Raw genomic sequence first — 20,018 nt, forward strand, 5'->3', positions numbered from 1 at the left:
GAGTGACTGTCAGTTACAGAGCTCTTTTACAAATCACAGGACCAGGGTGAGGAGGAAGAACGTGTCCAGAAGGCGTCGTTGAGCCATAAATCAGCCAGGCACTCCCCAGCTGCTTTAAGGCAATTTGGCATTGGTGGAAAGAGAAAAGAGGTCCGGTATGGTGGGGAAAATAGCTGTGTACCCTGCAGAAGACTGCTTTCTGTGCTTCAGGGGAAGGATTGCGTTCACCCAGGAGAGCATACGTGTGCACACGCAGGTGCCCAGGCACACCCTCCCCAACCAGACCCTCTACTCACTTGGATGTGTGTGTGTGTATGTGTGTTTTGTTTTTCTTTTTTCTGCATCTGCAATCTCCTGGTTTATGGTTTTACATGCCTCCAGCAATTCCAAATTGCAATCACAGAGCACCTTCCCTAAAAATGGGCAGATTACCTTATAAGAGGTCCTCAACTGTCACTTGTGGCTTGTGAGCCACATGGGACACAACATTAAGAAATACTGGAATATTTCACACACACACATCTGAAGTTTTGGTTTCTCTTAAAAGCAAAGGTCTGGGCTTGTTGATCCTGCATGTTTGCTTTCCACCCACCATCAGCAAAAGCTGAGAGCGGCCCCCTGCAGAAGGACGTGGGTTCTTTTTGCCCGGTGCCCATCGCTTCTTAGTCCCTGCTGCTGAGGCTGGGCCGTCTGTCATTTTTCTTTTTTTTTAGATGGAGTTTCGCTCTTGTTTCCCAGGCTGGAGTGCAATGGCATGGTCTCGGCTCACTGCAACCTCTGCCTCCCAGGTTCAAGCGATTCTCCTGCCTTAGTTTCCTGAATAGCTGGAATTAGTGCCCACCACCAGGCCTGACTAATTTTTTGCATTTTTAGTAGAGAGGGGGTTTCACCATGTTGGCCAGGCTGATCTCAAACTCCTGACCTCAAGTGATCCGCCCACCTTGGCCTCCCAAAGTGTTGGGATTACAGGTGTGAGCCACCGTGCCCGGCCCGTCTGTCAGTTTTAATTGTGCCCCTAGCCATGTTTTTTCATAGGTGGGAGATATTTCTCTCTATGTACATTTCTACCAAAGCTTAGAAAAGGAAAGATGGAAAGGGTATCATGTTTAGGGAAAATGATACCTGGCTTATGTCACCTGGTAACCCCTGGGGACACTGGTGCTTGCGGTCATACTCAGAGCCTTCCTGTGTGATTTCATCTAAGTGGCTCAGAATCAACTATCTGACTTAGAAGTAGCAGGTCAGATGGAGATGTGAGTATGTGTGTTTGCTGGACAAAAAAGAAATGAGAGCAGAAATGAAGGCTGCTTGCTGGGAGGAGCCGGTTCCAGCTACCCATGAGAGACAGGACTGTGAGGCTGCACAGAGAAGAAGGCACTGGAGAGTAACAAGAGCATGCCATGTTCTGTGTCCAGTTAAGCAGGCAGGGGAATGTGTGATGTAATTCAGAACTCCCAACCAAAATGGTAAGAATGAGAAATCAGGCAAACTTCTGCGTTCAGAGAAGTATCCAATTAGAGAACCGCCTCCTGTTTCTGTGATGTCAGACTGTGGAGCACTACTCCACTCCCGCTGGCTAGGACTGAGTGGGCGTCAGAGTGGGGATTCATGAGTGGCATCATGTGGCTTTCCTGATAATGACTGGCCACCCAGCCACGGGCTGTGCATCTGTCTGGTTGCTTCTGCGATGTCATGAGGCCCATGGCCGTGCCCGGATTCGATCTTGCCTCTCCTGGGTTATTCCCAGTTGGTTTCAGCTCTCAGGTGGAATCTCCTGTCTTTGAAGCTTATTGGCCGAAAGCTAAATGGCCATAGATTTGGAACCATCTCCAACATTATTTCCTTGGGAAGGAGACAAGAAACGTTTTCCTTTTTTTAAGCTTTATATTTACCCTTTCCAGGAGGGCAGGAAATGTTCAGTCAGGTTGGGATTAAATAAAATCCATCATGAGCCTTACATTTGAATGCTTGTAGGCCTCACTTGTTCCAACAGATGAGTTTCCAAAAAGTTGTTGTTGTTTTGTGTATGTATAATATAATTATTTTCCTCTCAGAGGCGCTTTTTAATAGAAGTGAGCCCTTTCACATTTAAAAAACTACACAGTATAGTTAAAAGAGAGCATGTAGTCAGTAGAAAAATGAATTTAAACTAGCTTATAGTGTACTTCATGCAATCATAATTCCTTCTTCCAGCGGAAGGAAGAGGAATGCTATGGCATTGGAAATGATGGAAATGATGAGGATTGCTGATCAGACTTGAAAGGAAAAAAAGCTTTTTTTTTTTTCATTGTAGGAACTAGGAGATATTTTTCAAAATGTATGTTCAAAAACGGGAACTCCGGCTGGGTGCAGTGGCTCATGCCTGTAATCCCAGCACTTTGAGAGGCCGAGGCGGGCGAATCACTTGAGGTCAGGAGTTCGAGATGAGCCTGGCCAACATGGTGAAACTCCATCTCTACTAAAAATACAAAAATTAGCCAGGTGTGGTGGCCGATTTCTGTAATCTCGGCTACCCGGGAGGTAGAGGCATGCGAATTGCTTGAACCAGGGAGGTGGAGGTTGCAGTGAGCTGAGACTGCGCCACTGCACTCCTGCCTGGGCGACAGAGCGAGACTCTGTCTCAAAAAAAAAAAAAAAATAAATAAATAAAAAATAAAATGGGGAATTCCAAGAAAATCAATCATAATCTCTCTTTTTCTTACTGCATGCAGACTGTAAGTGATGCATTTGCAGGTGGGCAGCACTGCCTTTCCCACACCTGTAGCTGTGTCAGGTGAGGCAGGACAGGAGACATGAGGACATGGTTCTGAGCCTCTTGGTCTATCTGTGAACAATGTAGGCAGAAGGTGATATCTGTCCACCCTGAGGAAGTCAGCTCCCAGTGCTGTTCCCTACTGGTGTCTGCCTGTGTGACCCGGGGAGAGTTCAGAACCTCACTGAGCCTTGGTTTTCTCCTCTGTAAAACTGGGCCATTAATAGACATCCCTCATGGTGGCCAGTGAATGGGTGGAATTAGAGCAGGTAATGCTAACAGGCCTGGTATGTGGCGAGCATTCAGCAAAAGTTATTATTTCATGGTCTGTTTCTTATTTGCCCACTTTGACAGAGTACTGAGGCATACGCAAGGCCTCTTGTCCAAACGTTAGGTACAGTTAAAACCACTCAAAGCTCTCATAAATCAGTCTTTTGGGAAATATGTCCATCTATGTAATAGTTTCTCTTGTTTTGTAGATTTGGACTTTCTGATCAAATAGTGACCATGATTCAGCTATTAAATCATCAAATACTTGGTCATAACAGAGGCGACTCATGTAAAGGGGCTTACTACCTTCTTAGAGTGAAACTGTTTCCTTGCTAAAAAGGCCAGCAGCAGAGAATATCCAGGGATTTTGTTAAACTCCTAAAGAAAGAACATAAGCAATGAGGTGACTTACCCATTGAGAATCCCCGAGATCAGCGAGAACTTCCAGAAAACTGGGGAATCCACAGAGAGGTTGAATGACTGAGTGTGGAAGCATCGCATGACTCAGCTATTCACTTGGCTGACCTGTGGGCTGCCGTAAGAGGGAGAATGAGCGGGAAGAAATGCACAAGGGTGCAGGTAGGATGCTTCCTCCCCGATGCGTAAGGTCAACACTTTTCTTTGCAATTATAATACAGATCTGTGGAAAACAGACTCAACTTACAGAGGATGTATTGGCTTTACCTTCAACATTTCAGGGATGTCTTTAATTTGCAAGCCAGTCAGCTGAACTCACTTAATATATCAATAGAGAATAAGGACAGATGACATGAAATAATTGAGCAGGAAGAGAATTCTAAAAGTCATGGAATTAATTGCCTTGCTGTGTATTAGAAAAATGTCTAGATTATTCCAGGCTTATTCTGAAAAATGCCCAGAGAAAGAGAATCCATAATATAGACTCCTTCAAGCTACTTGTGTTTGAGCACCCTTTGTCAGGATGTTTTCCTCATTTCTCAGTTACACATCTCCTGCTGCACTTTAAACTTCCTTCCTCCTGTTTTGTCTTCTGCTGAAATGGATACTCAAGTGACCATGTTACCTAGAATAACTCATGCCAGAGTTCCTCAAATGTAATCTGCAGAACATCAGTCCTACGCAACTTTCCATGGAGAAAGAATCCCCAGGCACTATGTTTCAGAAATGCTGCCTCTTGGAGATGCACAATGCATCTGAACATGAAATTAAAGGCTCTGAGAAGTCCTGCAGCAGTAAAACTATTTCACTTCTTTAAACCAGTGTTTTTCAACTTCTTACATTTTTTAAAATTTTTACCACAGAATCTCCATCCCCCTTTTATAGTAATGTCTGCTCACATACCCCCAAAACCCATCCAACAAATACATTTTGGAAAACTTGAAGAGATCTGAAGCTTGTTGCAATGGATTTGATTGCATGGACCCTCAGCCATGAAAGGTTTTTTCAGTTGGACCATTCTGTGGCTTCTTATCAACCTTCTTAAAGTTCTTCACACCCCTCTTGAGTTGTTCAGAAACGGAAGTGGTTTTGATAAGGCACTGAATAATGTGATAAAACACATCCTCTTCCCTATAGTCCTTATAAGTCTTCTTAAATAGAAGTCTTTGAGAAAATAACAGTAAGAGTTGGTCTTATTTGTTAGGTTTAGAGCTACCTTGCTAGGAAATGTCCACAGCTCTGATGCACTCTGCCAGGCAAATGAGGTCGTCTGCATGGCTTTTGCCTTACACTGTAACAGCCAATTCCTATGCACGTTGTTAACCAAATCAAAAATTGTAACATGGATTTTTTACAGTCACTTTTCTACCTAAAACCTTTTGATGAAAACATTGATGATAACCTTTACTCACTATCCTATTTATGAAATCTTACTCACAATCTGAGAAAGATGCAAATACCAGCAGTGAGTTGTATGTAACCAGGTTTTCTCAGTATTCTTTTCCATCTTCCTAAACACTGTTTTCAAGTGTGACATTTGTCCTTTCTCCCAAGGCATTTTTGGTGCTGACACACCACAGTTGGACCTGGTTCCTCTGGTGCTTGGATTTCAGTCTCCTGGAAAGCTGTTTTCTTCTAGGTGTTTTTTGTTTGTTTTGTTTTGTTTTGTTTTGTTTTGGTGCTGCTGAGGGCTCTTACCTCTGACCCTCCTCTGCTCATCTAGCAAGGCCTGAGGTTTGCTGTCTGCTCCTCACCAACTGGTCCAGGCTGAAATTCCTTCTTCTATGGTGTCCCTTCTGTGCTCAGAGGCAAAAGCAGAAAGGAGGGAATTGCTCTTGTCCTGTTGTTGCCTTTGTACCGATTCCTTTTCTGTACATCTTGAGCCATGAGGAAAAGTTTCTGGTATTAAAGCCACTAAAAGTCAGAAGAAGTGGACTGTGGGGTGGGTGAGGATTGCATCCAATTCTGGGTCTGTCACTAACCTGCTGTGTGACCCTACACATGTCACCTGCCTGGCCCTCAGCAAATGGTAGCCATTAGTATTGTTCTCCCACCAGAGTCTTCACCGTAAAGTGAGGTCATTGGAGTCAGCGACTGGGTTTCTGCTTGAAAATTCTGCGGATACCCAAGTGTATTAATCAGATGTGCAGCTGGCTGCCTGAAAACTTGACAGACTTTATTGCTTGGCTTTTGCCACTGGAGTGATCTTTGAAAAAGAGAGTTGGAGTTACTAGGTTTTCAACTTTGTTTAGAATCACTGAATTTCAGAGCTCATATACTCCAGTCTATTATTTTACAAAGATCAGAACTTACATTTAAAAATATACTGAGTAGGTTGTACCAAAGTTTTGAAAGGGAGACAATAATTTTTATCTACTGTCAAGCAATGATAAACGTCTTCCTTCTCCTTCCTTTCTGCCTCTATTCCTTCCTCCCTCCTTCCTTTCCTCCTCTCCTCCCTCCTCTCTTTTGCTTCCTTCCCTACGTCTTTTCCTCCCTCCTCCCCTGCATCGTCCCCTCTCTCTTCCCTCCTTCCTCCTTCTTTCCTTCTTTTCCTCCCTCCCTCTCTCCCTCGTTCTTTCCTTCCTTCCTTCCCTCCTTCTTTCCTTCCCTCCTTCCTTCCTTCCTTCCCTCCTTCCTTCCCTCCTTCCTTCCTTCCTTCCCTCCTTCCTTCCCTCCCTCCTTCCTTCCTTTCTCTCGCCCTTCCCTCCTCCTTCCCTCCTTTCTTTCTATTTTTCTTAGATGAAGTGTATCCTAGTTATTAAGTGATTCCAGATCCTTCTTTATTTCGGTGTTGCAAAATAAACATTCCTTGGTTTTGGCCGTTTCAAGCACCTTGGCATTATGATGGGAAAAATGCTGGGCAAGAAAAGACATTTCTATATTAAGGAGAAGCAGGGGAGTACAGCCCAGCAGGGATGCGAACCAGTATTCCCTGGGTCTCAGACTCCACACTAGAGGAAGAATTCTGTAGAAAGGACAAAGGAAAGAAAGGTTGCTGTTACTCTCTGGTATCCTTAGACAAAGTAGAAGCTGGCTTCTTCCATTTCTGGGAGACAGCAGTGAGCAGCCCCAAGGGCAGGCATTCGATTGTAGTGCCTGGGTCACCTCACTGTGCCACAAAGTGGCTCTGGGATGGAAAAGTGTCTAGCTCTGCCCTCACAGCTCTGCCCTGGGAAGCTTCCGAGCTGGGGCTTAGCCCTGCACAGCTCCACCAAGGTCCTGCTGCTTTTCGGTGTGTGTTCATCATTCTCATCCCTCTCAGCTTTCCTTCCTACTCTTAGTGCAGCCTCACGAAGCCTCACAGTCCCTGGACAGGGATAGGAAGCCTGTGTGGGCTCCTAATGTGCTGTCTGACCTTGAGCAAGTTGCTTCAATTGAACGCTTTATTTTCAGACTCTAAAAGGAATATCTGCTCATCATTGAAAATTACCCCAATTTAGAAAAGTATAAGGGAGAAAATAAAAATCCCATAACCCCACCACCAGAGACACTCAGTGTTGGAACTTGGTTGTATTTCTCCCCCAGACTAACTTTGTCTATGTCTGTATCTGTATCTCTATAGAGACACTCAGTGTTGGAACTCGGTTGTATTTCTCCCCCAGACTAACTTTGTCTATGTCTGTATCTGTATATCTATAGAGATCATTCAGCATTTCATCTGAAAAGCTTCATATTATATCTCTAGTTTCCTCATGCAGTTACTACATAGCCGTCATAGAGATGCAGCATTCTTTTGGTAACCCACTTCCTATTGGACGTTCAGGTTGCTTCTAATGAATGGTGCTACAACGAACACTTGTAGTGTAGATATTTGTTCACATTTATGACTCCTTCCTTGGCTATACTCCTAAAAGAGTCAAGAGATGTAAACAAAGTGAGCAATTAATTTTCTAGGTATCACCTTTCTCACCTATAGTAAAACAACAACAGAAACAACAATCACTGATAGCAGCGGACACTCACGTAGCATCTTGTTTGCCAGGCATGTCTCTAAGGGCTTACGTGTACCAGCGCATTTAATCGTCCCAGTTGCCCCTTTATTATCTCCATTTCCCAGAAGTAGCTTGCCCAGAGTCACACACAGCCAGTAAGTGGGGTGGTAGGATTTCAGCCCAGGCAGTCTGGCTCCAGAGTCGTGCTCTTATCTGCTAAACTAGTGTTGCCCCTGTGGGATGAAAGAGCTAAAATGAAGAATCCCTGGGGTCCTGTTACCTGGGAACATCGCTAATGTAGCATGGCATCCTGCAAATAATGCTAGAATGGAGTAATGCAGTTGCCTGATAAGAGTTTACCGGCTCCTGTCATCCTCTTCATCCTCCCATTTGTGTGTTTGACGAGCTTGGGGTCTCTGTGTTTGTGAGTGCATGTGCATGGATATGCAAGTGTTTGTATAATTTTATGAATGGAACAGAGTCCGCAGTGTGTGAAGCAAGAAAGCCTGAACAATCTGTTGACACAACAATAAAGCACTCATAATTGATGCTGTTAGTTATAGATAACTCATCATCGTTTCCTTTTTATCTTAAGGTTCCCAGGCACGTTGGCTGGGAAATGTGTCATTTTATAATTGGAGTTTCACCCCGGTGGAGCAGGAATAGGATGGGATTTGGCTGTCTACTGTAACCCCATCCCCCCAAAGCATGTCTGTACTTACCATCTGAGGAGGGTGCTTCCCCTCCTTGAGCTGATTTGCCTGTGCTGTCCAGAAGCATTGCTGGATATGATTATCCAGTAGAAAAGGAGCTAATCGACAAACTTTTCACTGGCATAACGTGTCCACATTGCTCTTATTGCTCGCTAAATATAGAGGTTGCCAGGACCCCTTGAAATTTTGATTCAGAAGATCTGGGAGAAGCCTGAGAATATGCTTTTTTAAAAAACATGTGCTCTGAGTGATCACCTTCATGGATTTTGGGGAAGTCTTAGGTAGCAGGTCTCAACCTTCATAGGATATCAGCATCACCAGATTCTTTTGAAAAAAGTACCACTTCCTGTCCTTCTGCTCACTGCCTGCCCTAATTTGAATAACTGATCTAGGGTGGTTTCCAAGTTCAGGATTAAAAAAAAAAAAAGTCTCTAGAGGTTCTTGTGTGCAGCCATAGTTGGGTACCTCCAGCCCAAGAAGTTCTGCTGATAATATCGCACCTATACATTTAATTGCACTTCACATTTTACAACTCTCTTTCACCATTGAACATCCTAACAATTCACTAAGGTCAGTAAAGCAGGCATTATTATATTGTCCTTGGCCGAGAGAGGTTGACTGAATTGCCCGAGGCTGCACAGCTTCTCCCTCAGTCAGCAGCAGCTGTTCTCTACTTGGCTCATGGCCAGTCCTGCCAGTTCTTTTGGAAGGGGCAGCCTCCACTCCCCTGAGACTCTCAGGATGAAATCAATTGCCTCTCCTAGTGCTGATGCTCGCGAGGCTCTTTCTTCCCCTTCTCAGCCACATCTTTTCTACTGCAGCCACTCTTCCTGCTCAGAGGGCCTCTCTCTGAAAGGTGCAGTTGCGTTCCCCTCCCATGCTCCATCCCACTTAACAGTTAGGTCATGGCACTGAGGGATGGACAGCTTGGAGCCTGGACAGTCCACATCCTCCACCGTGGTCTGAGGACAGAGACATGCTGCCCCCCAGCTCCAGCCCCTTCGATGCCATCCTGCAGAAAGCACTGTGCACGCTGCATGGCAGGAGCCGGTAAAGTTCCACACCCCCATCCCAAATTCTCACATCCACCACCAAAGCTTCCTTCACCCCTGCATCCCACCCCGGATAACCTGAAAGCCCACCTGAGTCCTTCCTGGGAGGCGGCTGTGTGGGGCTGGAGCCCCCTGCAGTGGTGAGTCCCACTCCGGACACCTGGCCAATGGGAGCTTAACAAGGTGGCCAGCGAAAGAGAAACAGAACCAGGTAACGGCATCTGCCCCTTCCGCCATCCTCCACCCCGCAACCCGCTGCGGGCTCAAAATCTCTCTTGATTCAAACCGAGGACTTTTGTTTCTCTTTACTGTTCCTCTCCTTGTCCAAACCTTTTCCTTCACACAGGCTGTATCTTGGAGAGGCTCCCAGTGACTGCAGACTTCCTGTGTCAGAATCCTGCAGCCTCTGTCCCTGGGCTGCTTGGGTGGAGTGGGAGGCTGCGGGAGAAGGCGGGGTTTGCCTTGCAGGCAATGCGGGCAGGGGCGCTGCACCCAGGGAAGAGTTCCAAATGCTGATTCTCCCCATGGCCTTTACCTACCTACCTATTCAGCAGCCTTGCAACTGAGACGAAGCCACCCCCTAGCAGACTTTTGCAGGATATCGTTCACTTTCCTCTCTCAGGCCCTGCCCACCACGGGTTGTTGGTTTTGTGAGTTGGTGTGGGGGAGTCAGCAGGGTCCTCAGTGACTTTTGATCTTTCAGCACTGACTTTCAGGAAAGGTAAGCTCTCTGCCAACAAAGCTGGTCCCCGCTGTGCCTCCTCCTCTTATACAACAACCCTAAGTGGCTTTCCTGCCAGGTGAGAGGATTTGCAAGGACTGCGGAGGAATATGGGACCGACGAGCTCTCCTTTCTCAAAACAGAGGGAGCCTTGGTGCAGATGCACAAAGTGGTCCTTGAAGTTGCATGTGGCCCGGAGCGGCTGGCTTGGTGGATCTTTACTGTTCTGGTTGGGCATTGTCAGGCAGCTATCAGAGGGTCCAAGAGTCCTTCACAATAACTCCTTATCACCCACAAGCAGCCAGCCAAGTTAGTACCTGCTTGACCCCGTCCTGCTGACAGTGGATTGGACCAGGGTTGAGCCTGAGAGCCAGCCAGCATGAGCCTCTTTCCTAGAAACCGTTAGTCAGGAAAAAAACGTTCTGGTTCAGTCTGGGCTAGCCTCTCTATGGGAGAGATGGAAAACCTCCCAGCCATGGGAGCTGGAAGGGGTCGGATCCATCCTCCAGCTCCGCTTTCTCCTTTTGTAAATGCCAAAAAGAATTGGGGTCCTGAGTGATGACTTGATTGGCCCAAGGCCACGTGGCTACTATGACTACTTTATAACAGAGCTGGATTTTGGAGTCCAGTGTGTTAATTCACTTACTCCCTTGGCTAAGACACAGAGCTTCTGAAAATAATCTCTTATGAGAGCTTCCATTCAGCTCAGACTTTGAAGAAATGATAGTTCTTGCATACTATATACAGAGAGAGCACAGGTCTCAGTATCAGACTGATCTGGGCTCAAACCCTGGCTCTCCGAGTCACTAGTATTGAGATCTTGGGCACATTTCTCATACACCTTGTGTTCCTCCAGTATAAAATGGGGATCACTCTGGTCTCACAGAAACATGGTGAGGGTGTTCTATTGAGTAGAAGATACGCTTAGCAAATACTCATTGCTAAATAAAACAAGGCTCCCTGGTCAAAATGAGTAATAGCTCTCTCCTTCCTAGTGCTCTGATTCTGAAGATGGTGTAGTTGTGGAATTATTTAGTGCCCTCATGTTTGTGGTTGGGACCAGAGAACAGGGGCCTTTCTTTTGCTTTTCTTCAGACCCCGAGAGCCTGGGTGTCATCAGTCAGCCCACGACCATCCCTTGTGGGCTTGGGAAAACTCAGACAGAGAGGGAAATGTGAGACTCTGGCAATGTGAAAAAAAGCAAGTACCTCTCTATTACTTATTTTCTAGTCTTGTGAAGTTTGTTCAACCTACAACCCAGCATTGATTGAAGGCCTCCTCTGTGACCCCACCCCAGCGGCAGTGCGCCCACTGGGTAAGATAAAGTGAGAGGTGCAGGGACGCACAGGTAGAAGGAGATCCTTCAGGCCTGGTCACATCTGAGGTTATGGGGCGGTGGCCTGATACTCCTGAGACAATACGCTTTTTGATACTCTTTTGAGGGTGGCTGCAGAGGACATTGGCTTGTACCTCTGGCCCCTCTGTTCATTCTTCACCTCATAGAATGAACATTTGCAGGCCTGCATTGAGACACTGTTTTGTCCTTGTTATGTGCTTCATGCCCTAAATCACCACATCAGAATTCAATTCCTAGTCACTCACCTGTCTCCAGAACAAATCCCTATGGAATATCCATCTTTCTAGACCCAGAGAGGGTCCTGCCTCTCTCAACCCTCCCTCTCTCCTCATGACTCGAAATCCTAAATCTCCTTCAAAGACCACCTAGCTCATATCCAGCTCTTCATGAAGTCTTTATGTGGACTGGACCACTCCTTTTGCACTCAGCAGAGGTTACCTTGTGTTGCTGTACATTTTTAGACTGTAAGAGTCCTTTCTAGAGATACATGTGCCACCAAACCCTCACCTCAGGGGGTCAACAACCTAGTTGAAAATACGTCTTAAGTGTAGTTGGGCTGCCATTTTCTTGAAGGCAGGGCCCTGTCTCATCATTTTTATTCCTCAGAGCACAATATCAGGGAACTATAGGCTGCATGTAACAGTGGCATTAAAAAAAGAGAATATTTTTTATCTCATATGAAATGGAGTCTTGAGGAAGGACAGCTTCAGGATTCGTAATGCATCAGTTAGCTATTGTGACATAGCTAACCAATTAAAAACCGAAAAGTTTGAAACACCACCATTACTTTATAGCTCCCAATTCAAGCAGGTCAGCAATTTTGGCTGGGCTCAGCTGGGCAGCTCTTCTGGTCTCACCTGTGCTTCCTCATGCATCTGTGGTCATCTCTAGGTTGATCAGGTGGTGCTGCTGGGGGTTGTGTGGCTGTTGGCCAGGGAGCCTCAGTATCCTGCCCATGTTGCTCCCATGTCTCTAGCAGGGCAGCCTGGAGTATCCCTCTTGAGACGAGATTTGGAGTTGGTGCAGTCACTTCTGCTGCAGTGCTGTTGACTAAGACTCAGTAATGAGGAAATAGACTCTGCCTCTTCGTGGGAGGAGCTTCAAGGTCACATTGCCAAGGGCAGGTGGAGCATTGGAAGCATTTTTTGTAGTGGGTCTGCCATAGCCAATGATGTTAGGGCTTGAAGAAGTCTGTTCTTAGGACTTGCTTGGCTTTTTGCCTCATGCTCACAGATGGCAGCAGCAGTTCCAAGCATCATGTCCTCACACAACAGTGTGTGAAGGCAGGAAGGGTTGAGCCTAAGGATGAGGAAAACTTCCCCAGCTGTCTCCTATGAGCCTTTCCTTAGGCTGTGGTTAGGGCGGGGCTGTCCTAACCAGAATAGACCAACGGCTAGGATTATCATGATTAACTTAGAGTCATCCCTAGGCTGGGAGGGACTTGTCTTCTTCTTCTTCTCCTTCTCCTTCTTTGTCTCCTTCTTTTTTAAATTAATTAATTTTTTTTTTTTTTTAGACAGGGTCTTTCTCTGTCACCCAGGCTGGAGTGCAGTGGCGTGATCATGACTCTCTGTAGCCTTGATGTCTCAGGCCCAAGGGCTCCTCTCACCTCGGCCTCCTGAATAGCTGGGACTACAGGCACACCCACTATGTCTGGCTATAAATTTTTATTTTTATTTTTTGTAGAGACAGGGTCTTGCTATGTTTCCCAGGTTGGTCTGAAACTCCTGGGCTCAAGCAGTCCTCCCACTTTGGCCTCCCAAAGTGCTGGGATTACAGGTGTGAGCCACCATGCCCAGCCAGCCTGTCTTCTTTGAAGTGTTGGCTTCCAGAAACCTGAACAAAATTGGGGTTCTGAGAGCACAAAGGCAGTAGTGAGGGGTGACAGCTGGGTTGGGAACCGGTAGGGTGTGGAAGAAGAAACTTACGTGGTGTCTTGTACCCATTTATTTTTTTAAATAGACATTGATATTAAGCCTATAATGTGTGAGGCACTAGAGAATTAAAGGTGAGCAAAACTTTAATCTTCTAAGAAGGTCATGTCTAGATGGCAGATACGAGTAAACAGCTGACTGAAGTACAATGGTGGTAAATGGTAGAAGCGGGGGCTTGGGGATTTAGGGCAGACTTTCAGGGCTTATGTGAGGGCTCAGATCCTGCCCTGCTGTTCATGCCTTATCACCAGTGGGTTCTGACAGTAAAGACCAATGTAGGCAGCAAGGTACCACTTTATAAGTATCTAAAGCAGGACCCAGCTACCTGCAATTCAGGGCTCTCCAGTAAAAGACTGAGTTGAAACCCGCAACTGGGACTACAGGCCAAAGTGGGGTCTCCTACTCTCATTGACCTTGGAGCCAAAATCTGTGACAAGCTCTTTTAGAGGTGACTTTCAGGAGGGTGAGAGAACAAGACCCAAAAGTGGTTCTGAGCCCTCTTACCCAGCTGATTTCATGGAGTGAGAATCATACGGACAGAAAGGAAAGGTGCCCGGTCTGACCCAAGGGGCCAGGGACTGAAAAGCAAGCTGGTTTTGAGGACTGACTTAAGGCACAACAACTCTGTTAACTAGTCAAATGTAGCCTAACCAATGTATTGGGTTCAACTATTGGGATTAGGAATTTAGCATTCTTGGAGTCTATATAGGAGGGAAGCTAATAAATGCAAAATGTAACTGAGTACTCCCATTTTTCTAAGAAACAGAGAATGATTTTTTTTTTTTTGAGACAGAGTCTTGCTCTGTCGCCCAGGCTGGAGTGCAGTGGCGTAATCTCTGCTCACTGCAAGCTCTGCCTCCTGGGTTCACACCATTCTCCTGCCTCAGCCTCCCGAGTAGCTGGGACTACAGGCACCCGCCACTGCGCCCAGCTAATTTTTTGTATTTTTAGTAGAGACGGGGTTTCACCGTGTTAGCCAGGATGGTCTCGATCTCCTGACCTCGTGATCCGCCTGCCTCAGCCTCCCAAAGTGCTGGGATTACAGGCTTGAGCCACCACACCTGGCCAAGAATAATTTTTTTTTATTATTTTTTTCTTTCCTTTTTTTCCCTCCATTTCTCCCTGTTCCCACTTCCTACTTAGCCCTTTATAAATGTAATTCTAACCTTTACCTTCCCTTCAGCAGACACTCCCTACAGGGCAATTTCATCTAACTATGCGCTTAGAAGTTCCAGAGTGGAACTCTCCCACCAGGAGACTTCCTCATGGGACAACAGTCAATCTCCAACCCAAAGTTGCTTGTTAGGAAACTCTCTCCCACCTGGAGAGTCTTGGCTACCTTGAACAACCTAGTCCTGCCCACAAAGACATCAACTCAGCTGTCTGATAGATAAGGCACCGAAGCCAATATGTGTACCCCGACCTGCTGGCTTCTTCTCCTGCATGTCATTCATGCTAGGCCCCCTTTAAAAAGAACCTTCTTTCTGTTCCAAAAGCAAAGTGGTGCCCTTAAGGCAGGAAGCCTGTACTTCTTCCCCTAAGGTAGCTATGGAATAAAAAGTCACTGTTTTTTTTTTTTTTTGACGGAGTTTCGCTCTTGTTGCCCAGGCTGGAATGCAATGGCACAACCTTGGCTCACTGCAACCTCCACCTCCTGGGTTCAAGTGATTCTCCTGCCTAAGCCTCCTGAGTAGCTGGGATTACAGGTGCCTGCCATCATGCCTGGCTATTTTTTTTTTTTTTTGTATTTTTAGTAGAGACGGGCTTTCACCATGTTGGCCAGGCTGGTCTTGAACTCTGACCTCGGGTGATCCACCTGCCTTGGCCTCCCAAAGTGCTAGGATTGCAGGCGCAAGCCACCACGCCTGGCCAAAAGTCACTGTCTTTATACCAGACCTCACTCTTGTTGATTGGACTCTTCCTGCAGTGAATAGATCAGGTGGACTCTGCAGTAAGTGATACTGTGAAGGCAGGTAACAGGTGGTCTGGGTAAGTGAGGAAGAACAACAAATTCTTCTTTGGCACTGGAGGGGGTCAGGGAGGGTTTCCCAGGGGAATTAACACTTCAGCAGGGCCTTGGAAGATGACTTGGAATTTTCATTGTTGAAAATAAAATTCTTAATAAAAGAAATGGCTTGAACAAAGGTATGGGGGTCAAGAATAGGATGCTGTGTTCAAGGAGCTAGGAGCTTGGGATATATGGAGTGAGAGAAAGGGTGCAGGAAAGGCTAGAAAAATAAGTTGGACTCAAGATTGTGAAGAGTCATGAAGCTGCTTAGAAGTGGGATTCGTTCTGAAGGCCATGGGAGCAAGCAGGAGTTTTAGATCAGAGTGACATGCTCAGGTCACATTTAGGAATGATGCCTCCAGCTGAAGCAAGATGGGAGTGCGACAGACTAGCATTGAGGGCACCCAGTGGGAGCAGTGTCTGATATAGCCAGTTGCAGGGAGACATGCCCGGGCGGCTCACCCAGGAGAAATATTTTATCATTGACATTGCTTATAATTGCTAGTGATATTGCGGAATATATATTTGGTCTTCATCCTGTTTCCTGGCATAGGGATCTCCAGAGTGATTTCTTTTTGTATGTCAATGAGTTTAATGATGGCTGGCAGCCCCTGGATAGCTTCAGGACAGTGGCTGGTCACTGAAAAGAGCAAGGCAGGATTATAGGGCTGGAACTTTCAATCCTGCCCCCAGAAGGGGTGAGGGGCTGAAGGTCAAGGTAATCATCAATGGCCAGTGGTTAAATCAATCATGCCTATGTAATGAAGCCTCCATAAAAACTCCAAAAAGGACTGGTTTCAAAGAGCTTCTGGATAGCTGAACACATTGAGGTTCCTAGAAGGTGGCACACCCCAAGAGGGCATAGAAGCTCCGTGTCTCCTCTCCATACCTTGCCCTGTACATCTCTTCATCACTATCCTTTGTAATAAACCCATAAATGTAAGTAAGTTTCCTGAGTTCTGTGAGCCACTCTAGCAAATTAAGCAAACCCACGGAGGGGGTCATGGCAACTCCAGTGTATAAAACCAGTCCCTCAGAAGCACAGGCAAAACAACCTGGGGCTTGTGACTGGCACTGGAAGTTGGGGGCAGTCTTGTGGGGCTGACCCCTCAACCTGTGGGATCTGATGCTGTCTCCAGGTAGACAGCATCAGAATGGAATTGGAGGACACTGGCTGGTATCTGCTGCAATTGCTTGCATGTTGGTGGGGAGGAATCCCCAAAGATTTTCTCACAGAAATCTGTGCTGATTGTTGTGGTGTGAGAGCAGAGGAAGAAGTTTGTGTTTTTTGTCTACTCACAGACGCATATGGAAATAAAAAGCAATCAATTTTTGGCCAGTATTATTGTTTTAATGTCGTCTGTGGACAATGCAACCATTTATTGCCTGTGTGGGTACAGATTGCTCTCCACACACTCCTCGTTGCTCCACCTGTGGGAGGCTTTTATGGTAACCCAAGCAGAAGAGGCTACAGTCACTTACTGAGCATCTGCTGGGAGTGCATGGATAGACTGCCTGAGTGTGGGCTCTGCAGCTCAGAGGTGGTTTGAAGAGAGCCTTTGTATTTGGGTGCTGCTGCGCTAGACTGCAGAGACCGCTCTCCAAGTGTTCCACTCTGAGAGAGTAGAAAATAAGCACACCCACTAAGAGGGCATAAGGTGGGGAGGGATGGGGTGGTTATCATCATCTGACTGCCTTTGGCTGCAGGGTCTCATAAGTTCCACCTCCTGTGGCCATGGCCAGAGTGGCACCCCCTTGACCCTCTCCCAGAGCTTAAGAACCCCTTCCTCAGACGTTTGGAGGGGATGGTAAGGAACACTGTCTCTTTTGTTCTTGGGATGTCCTCCATAAAAATTTCAGAGCTGCCTGGGAATCAAGTTGAGTGGAGATGTTTGACGAATAGGTTTATTCAGAAACAAACCTAAAGCTTTGCCTGCAGCCTCGTGGCTCCTGGCTTGTCTAGGAGCCCTGCTCCCTGCCTTTGATACTGGGAGGTGGTAGCATGGCACCTTACACACACTGGGGGCTACCAGGGAGTTTACAGGGTGATACTGTTTGCAGAGCAGTGACTGAAGACAGCTGCTTTTCTTGACCTCTTATTGCTTTTCAAGTGTAGCCTACATGAAATAGGATATGATGGTCCAGTTTACTCAGTCGCCTCTGAAAAATGAGAAACTCTGTTACGTCTATTTGCTGTTTACCTGCTGCCTGATTTTGAACAGAGCACATAACCTATCTGCCATAACTAAATACCATACACTTGGAGGCTTCAATAACAGAGACTTATTTTTTAACTGCTGTGGTGGCTAGAAATCCGTCATCAAGGTGTCAGCAAATTGGTTTCTGGTGAGGGCTCTCTTCCTGGCTTGCAGATGGCTGCCTTCTCACTGAGGATGCACATGGCCTTTCCTCTGTGCACAGAGTGAGAAAGAGCTCCAGTGTCTCTCCCCTTTTTATGAGGTCACCAATCCCATGGGACTAGGGCCCCACCCTTATGACCTCATGTAACCTTAACTACTTCCTTAGAGGTCCATCTTCAAATACAGGCATCCTGAGGTGTAGGGCTTCAGCATGTGAGTTTTGAGGAAACACAAACATTGGTCCATAATACATATCCTTAAAGATATTCTCCTGCTCTGACTGCTTTCATAGGCTCTCAGGAGTTCAGGCATAATATGCACAAAAAAGCAGGCAAACTCTGCTTATGCATAGAATAATAAAGTTTGTGCATTGAACTCAAAAGCTTAAGGAAGACTTGGTTTAAAGATTTATAATCTTAATAAATTGAATGTAGTTGACCTGTAAACAACATGGGTTTAAACTGCATGAGTCACTTATGCATGGATTTTCTTCTGCTTCTGCCACCCCAGGAGCAGCAAGACCAACCCTTCCTCTTCCTCCTTCTCCTCAGCCTACTCGGTGTGAAGACAATGAGGATGAAGACCTTTACGATGATACACTTCCACTTAATAACCAGTAACTATATTTTCTCTTCCTTATTATTTTCCTAACATTTCTTTTCTCTAGCTTACTTTATTGTAAGAATATACTACATAATACATATAACATACAAAATATGTGTTAAATGACTTTTTATGTCATCAGCAAGGCTTCTGGTCGACAGTAGGTTATTAGTAGTTAAGTTTTGGGGGAGTCAAAAGTTTTATGCAAATTTTCAACCGCTCAGGGGTCGGCACCCCTAATCCCAAGTTGTTCAAAGTCAACCATATTTATTTATCAAAGCAATGTATTTTCTAAATAACTATTCAGGAAACAAAAGCCACCTTGTGGAAACATAAAAAGTGCCCATTGACATGTATGTATACATGCATAGAAAAAAGACTGGAAGTATGTTAATAATAATAGTCATAGCTAGCAGTTACAGAACACTATGCCTTATATTATTAACATTGTCTTAAATCCTCCCATTGTGGAGTAGCTTCAATTATAATTCCCATTTATCAGAGGAGGCCACCAAGCAATTGGCTTAAGACCAAGTTTGTGTGACTCCAAAGGCAAAGTGCTTTTTTTTCTGGGTAGAAGGGACATTCACAATTTTTTGTTTCTTTTTTATAGTTTTCTGAAGTCAGTGAATTATTTTTAATGACTGTGTACTTTTTCTTTTGGAAGAGAAAAAACTTCCATCATGAAAAGTTATAATGGATGGCTATGGTAAGAGGCAAACAGAGAAAAGAAATGATAAACTCTATATGAAAGGGTTTATGTCACTCCTGAGTATTCTAGTTGGAGAAAGAAGCAGTTGATTTGGGCATAAAATGGTATTTTGTTTGCATTTCATTGATGATTATTATATATATATATATATCTCCTCTTAAAGATAAAGTGATGCTTGAGAGTGTCTGGACTATTTTCCTGTAAGTAACAACCCCAACAAAAAGTGGGCAAAAGACCTGAACAGACACTTTTCCAAAGAAGGCATGCACGTGGTCAATAAGCACATGAAAAAAGCTCAATATCACTCATCATTAGAGAAATGCAAATCAAACCCACAATGAGATACCATCTCACACCAGCCAGAATGGCTATTACTAAAAAGCATAAACTGTAGCCCTAACTTGTTGCATGCCACTTCTTTACCTCCTGGAAATGAATGCACAGGGCTCTGTTGACAAATCTGCGGGAAGTAGAAAATTTTACCAAGCTCAAGGTTTTAAGGAATGACACGTTCCACATCAATCACAGAAATGGCAGAATGCTTGGGAAACATCTGTTGAGCCTAACTCCAATGAGACTGAGATGGTCAGTGGTACACACTGGGTCAGCAAGAAGGATGGTTCAGATTCTGGTCCCAGAATTCCCTGCTGATGTGGCATAGCCCAAGCTCTGGGGAGTGGAGCCCATTTAGGGATGTGTCCCCCAATAGCAAGCTATTGCCAGAGACTGATTGGAGGCAGAGGATAGGGTGTTTTTAAAGTGCACACAAGGAAGATTCTCAATTGCATTATATTGTGAACACAAATATTTAGGACTCCCCGTGTTGATTGCAGCTTGTGTCTGAGGGGAGCTTATTTAAGGAAGACAACCTGATAGTCTTACTCCTTAGAAGGAACTTTAAAGAATATTTGGTTGATCATATAGTCCTGATAAGCAGGAAGAAAAAGAAAGGATGAATTTAAACTCATTTTGCTCAGCAAAGGGTGACATTAATACTGGATTATCAGTCAGTACCTAATTGCACAAGGAGTATAAACAAGTGGTGCTCAACATTGGACGTTCAAATTTAGAATCCCCTAATGCCCTCATCTTATGCTGAATTTAGAATCGTGTGCGTTAGCTGACAGATGAGCATTCTCATGGTGGCCCCATCAGCCAGCCAGTATCACCATCTTTTCTGTGTA

At 45.5% G+C, this 20,018-nt stretch overlaps 1 protein-coding gene across 1 annotated transcript in view; it reads left to right on the forward strand.

The window, feature by feature from the left end:
• The window catches only part of GALNT8 (polypeptide N-acetylgalactosaminyltransferase 8), a 137,622-nt gene that overhangs the window by 106,976 nt on the left and 10,628 nt on the right, over window positions 1–20,018 (forward strand). Inside the window, exon 12 of the mRNA XM_063592961.1 lies at window positions 18,030–18,135. Within this exon, the coding sequence (XP_063449031.1) occupies window positions 18,030–18,135 (106 nt within the window). The remainder of the gene's footprint in view (window positions 1–18,029; window positions 18,136–20,018) is intronic.

This window comes from Pan paniscus, chromosome 10 (assembly GCF_029289425.2).
Source record: "Pan paniscus chromosome 10, NHGRI_mPanPan1-v2.0_pri, whole genome shotgun sequence".
Lineage (NCBI taxonomy): Eukaryota > Metazoa > Chordata > Mammalia > Primates > Hominidae > Pan > Pan paniscus.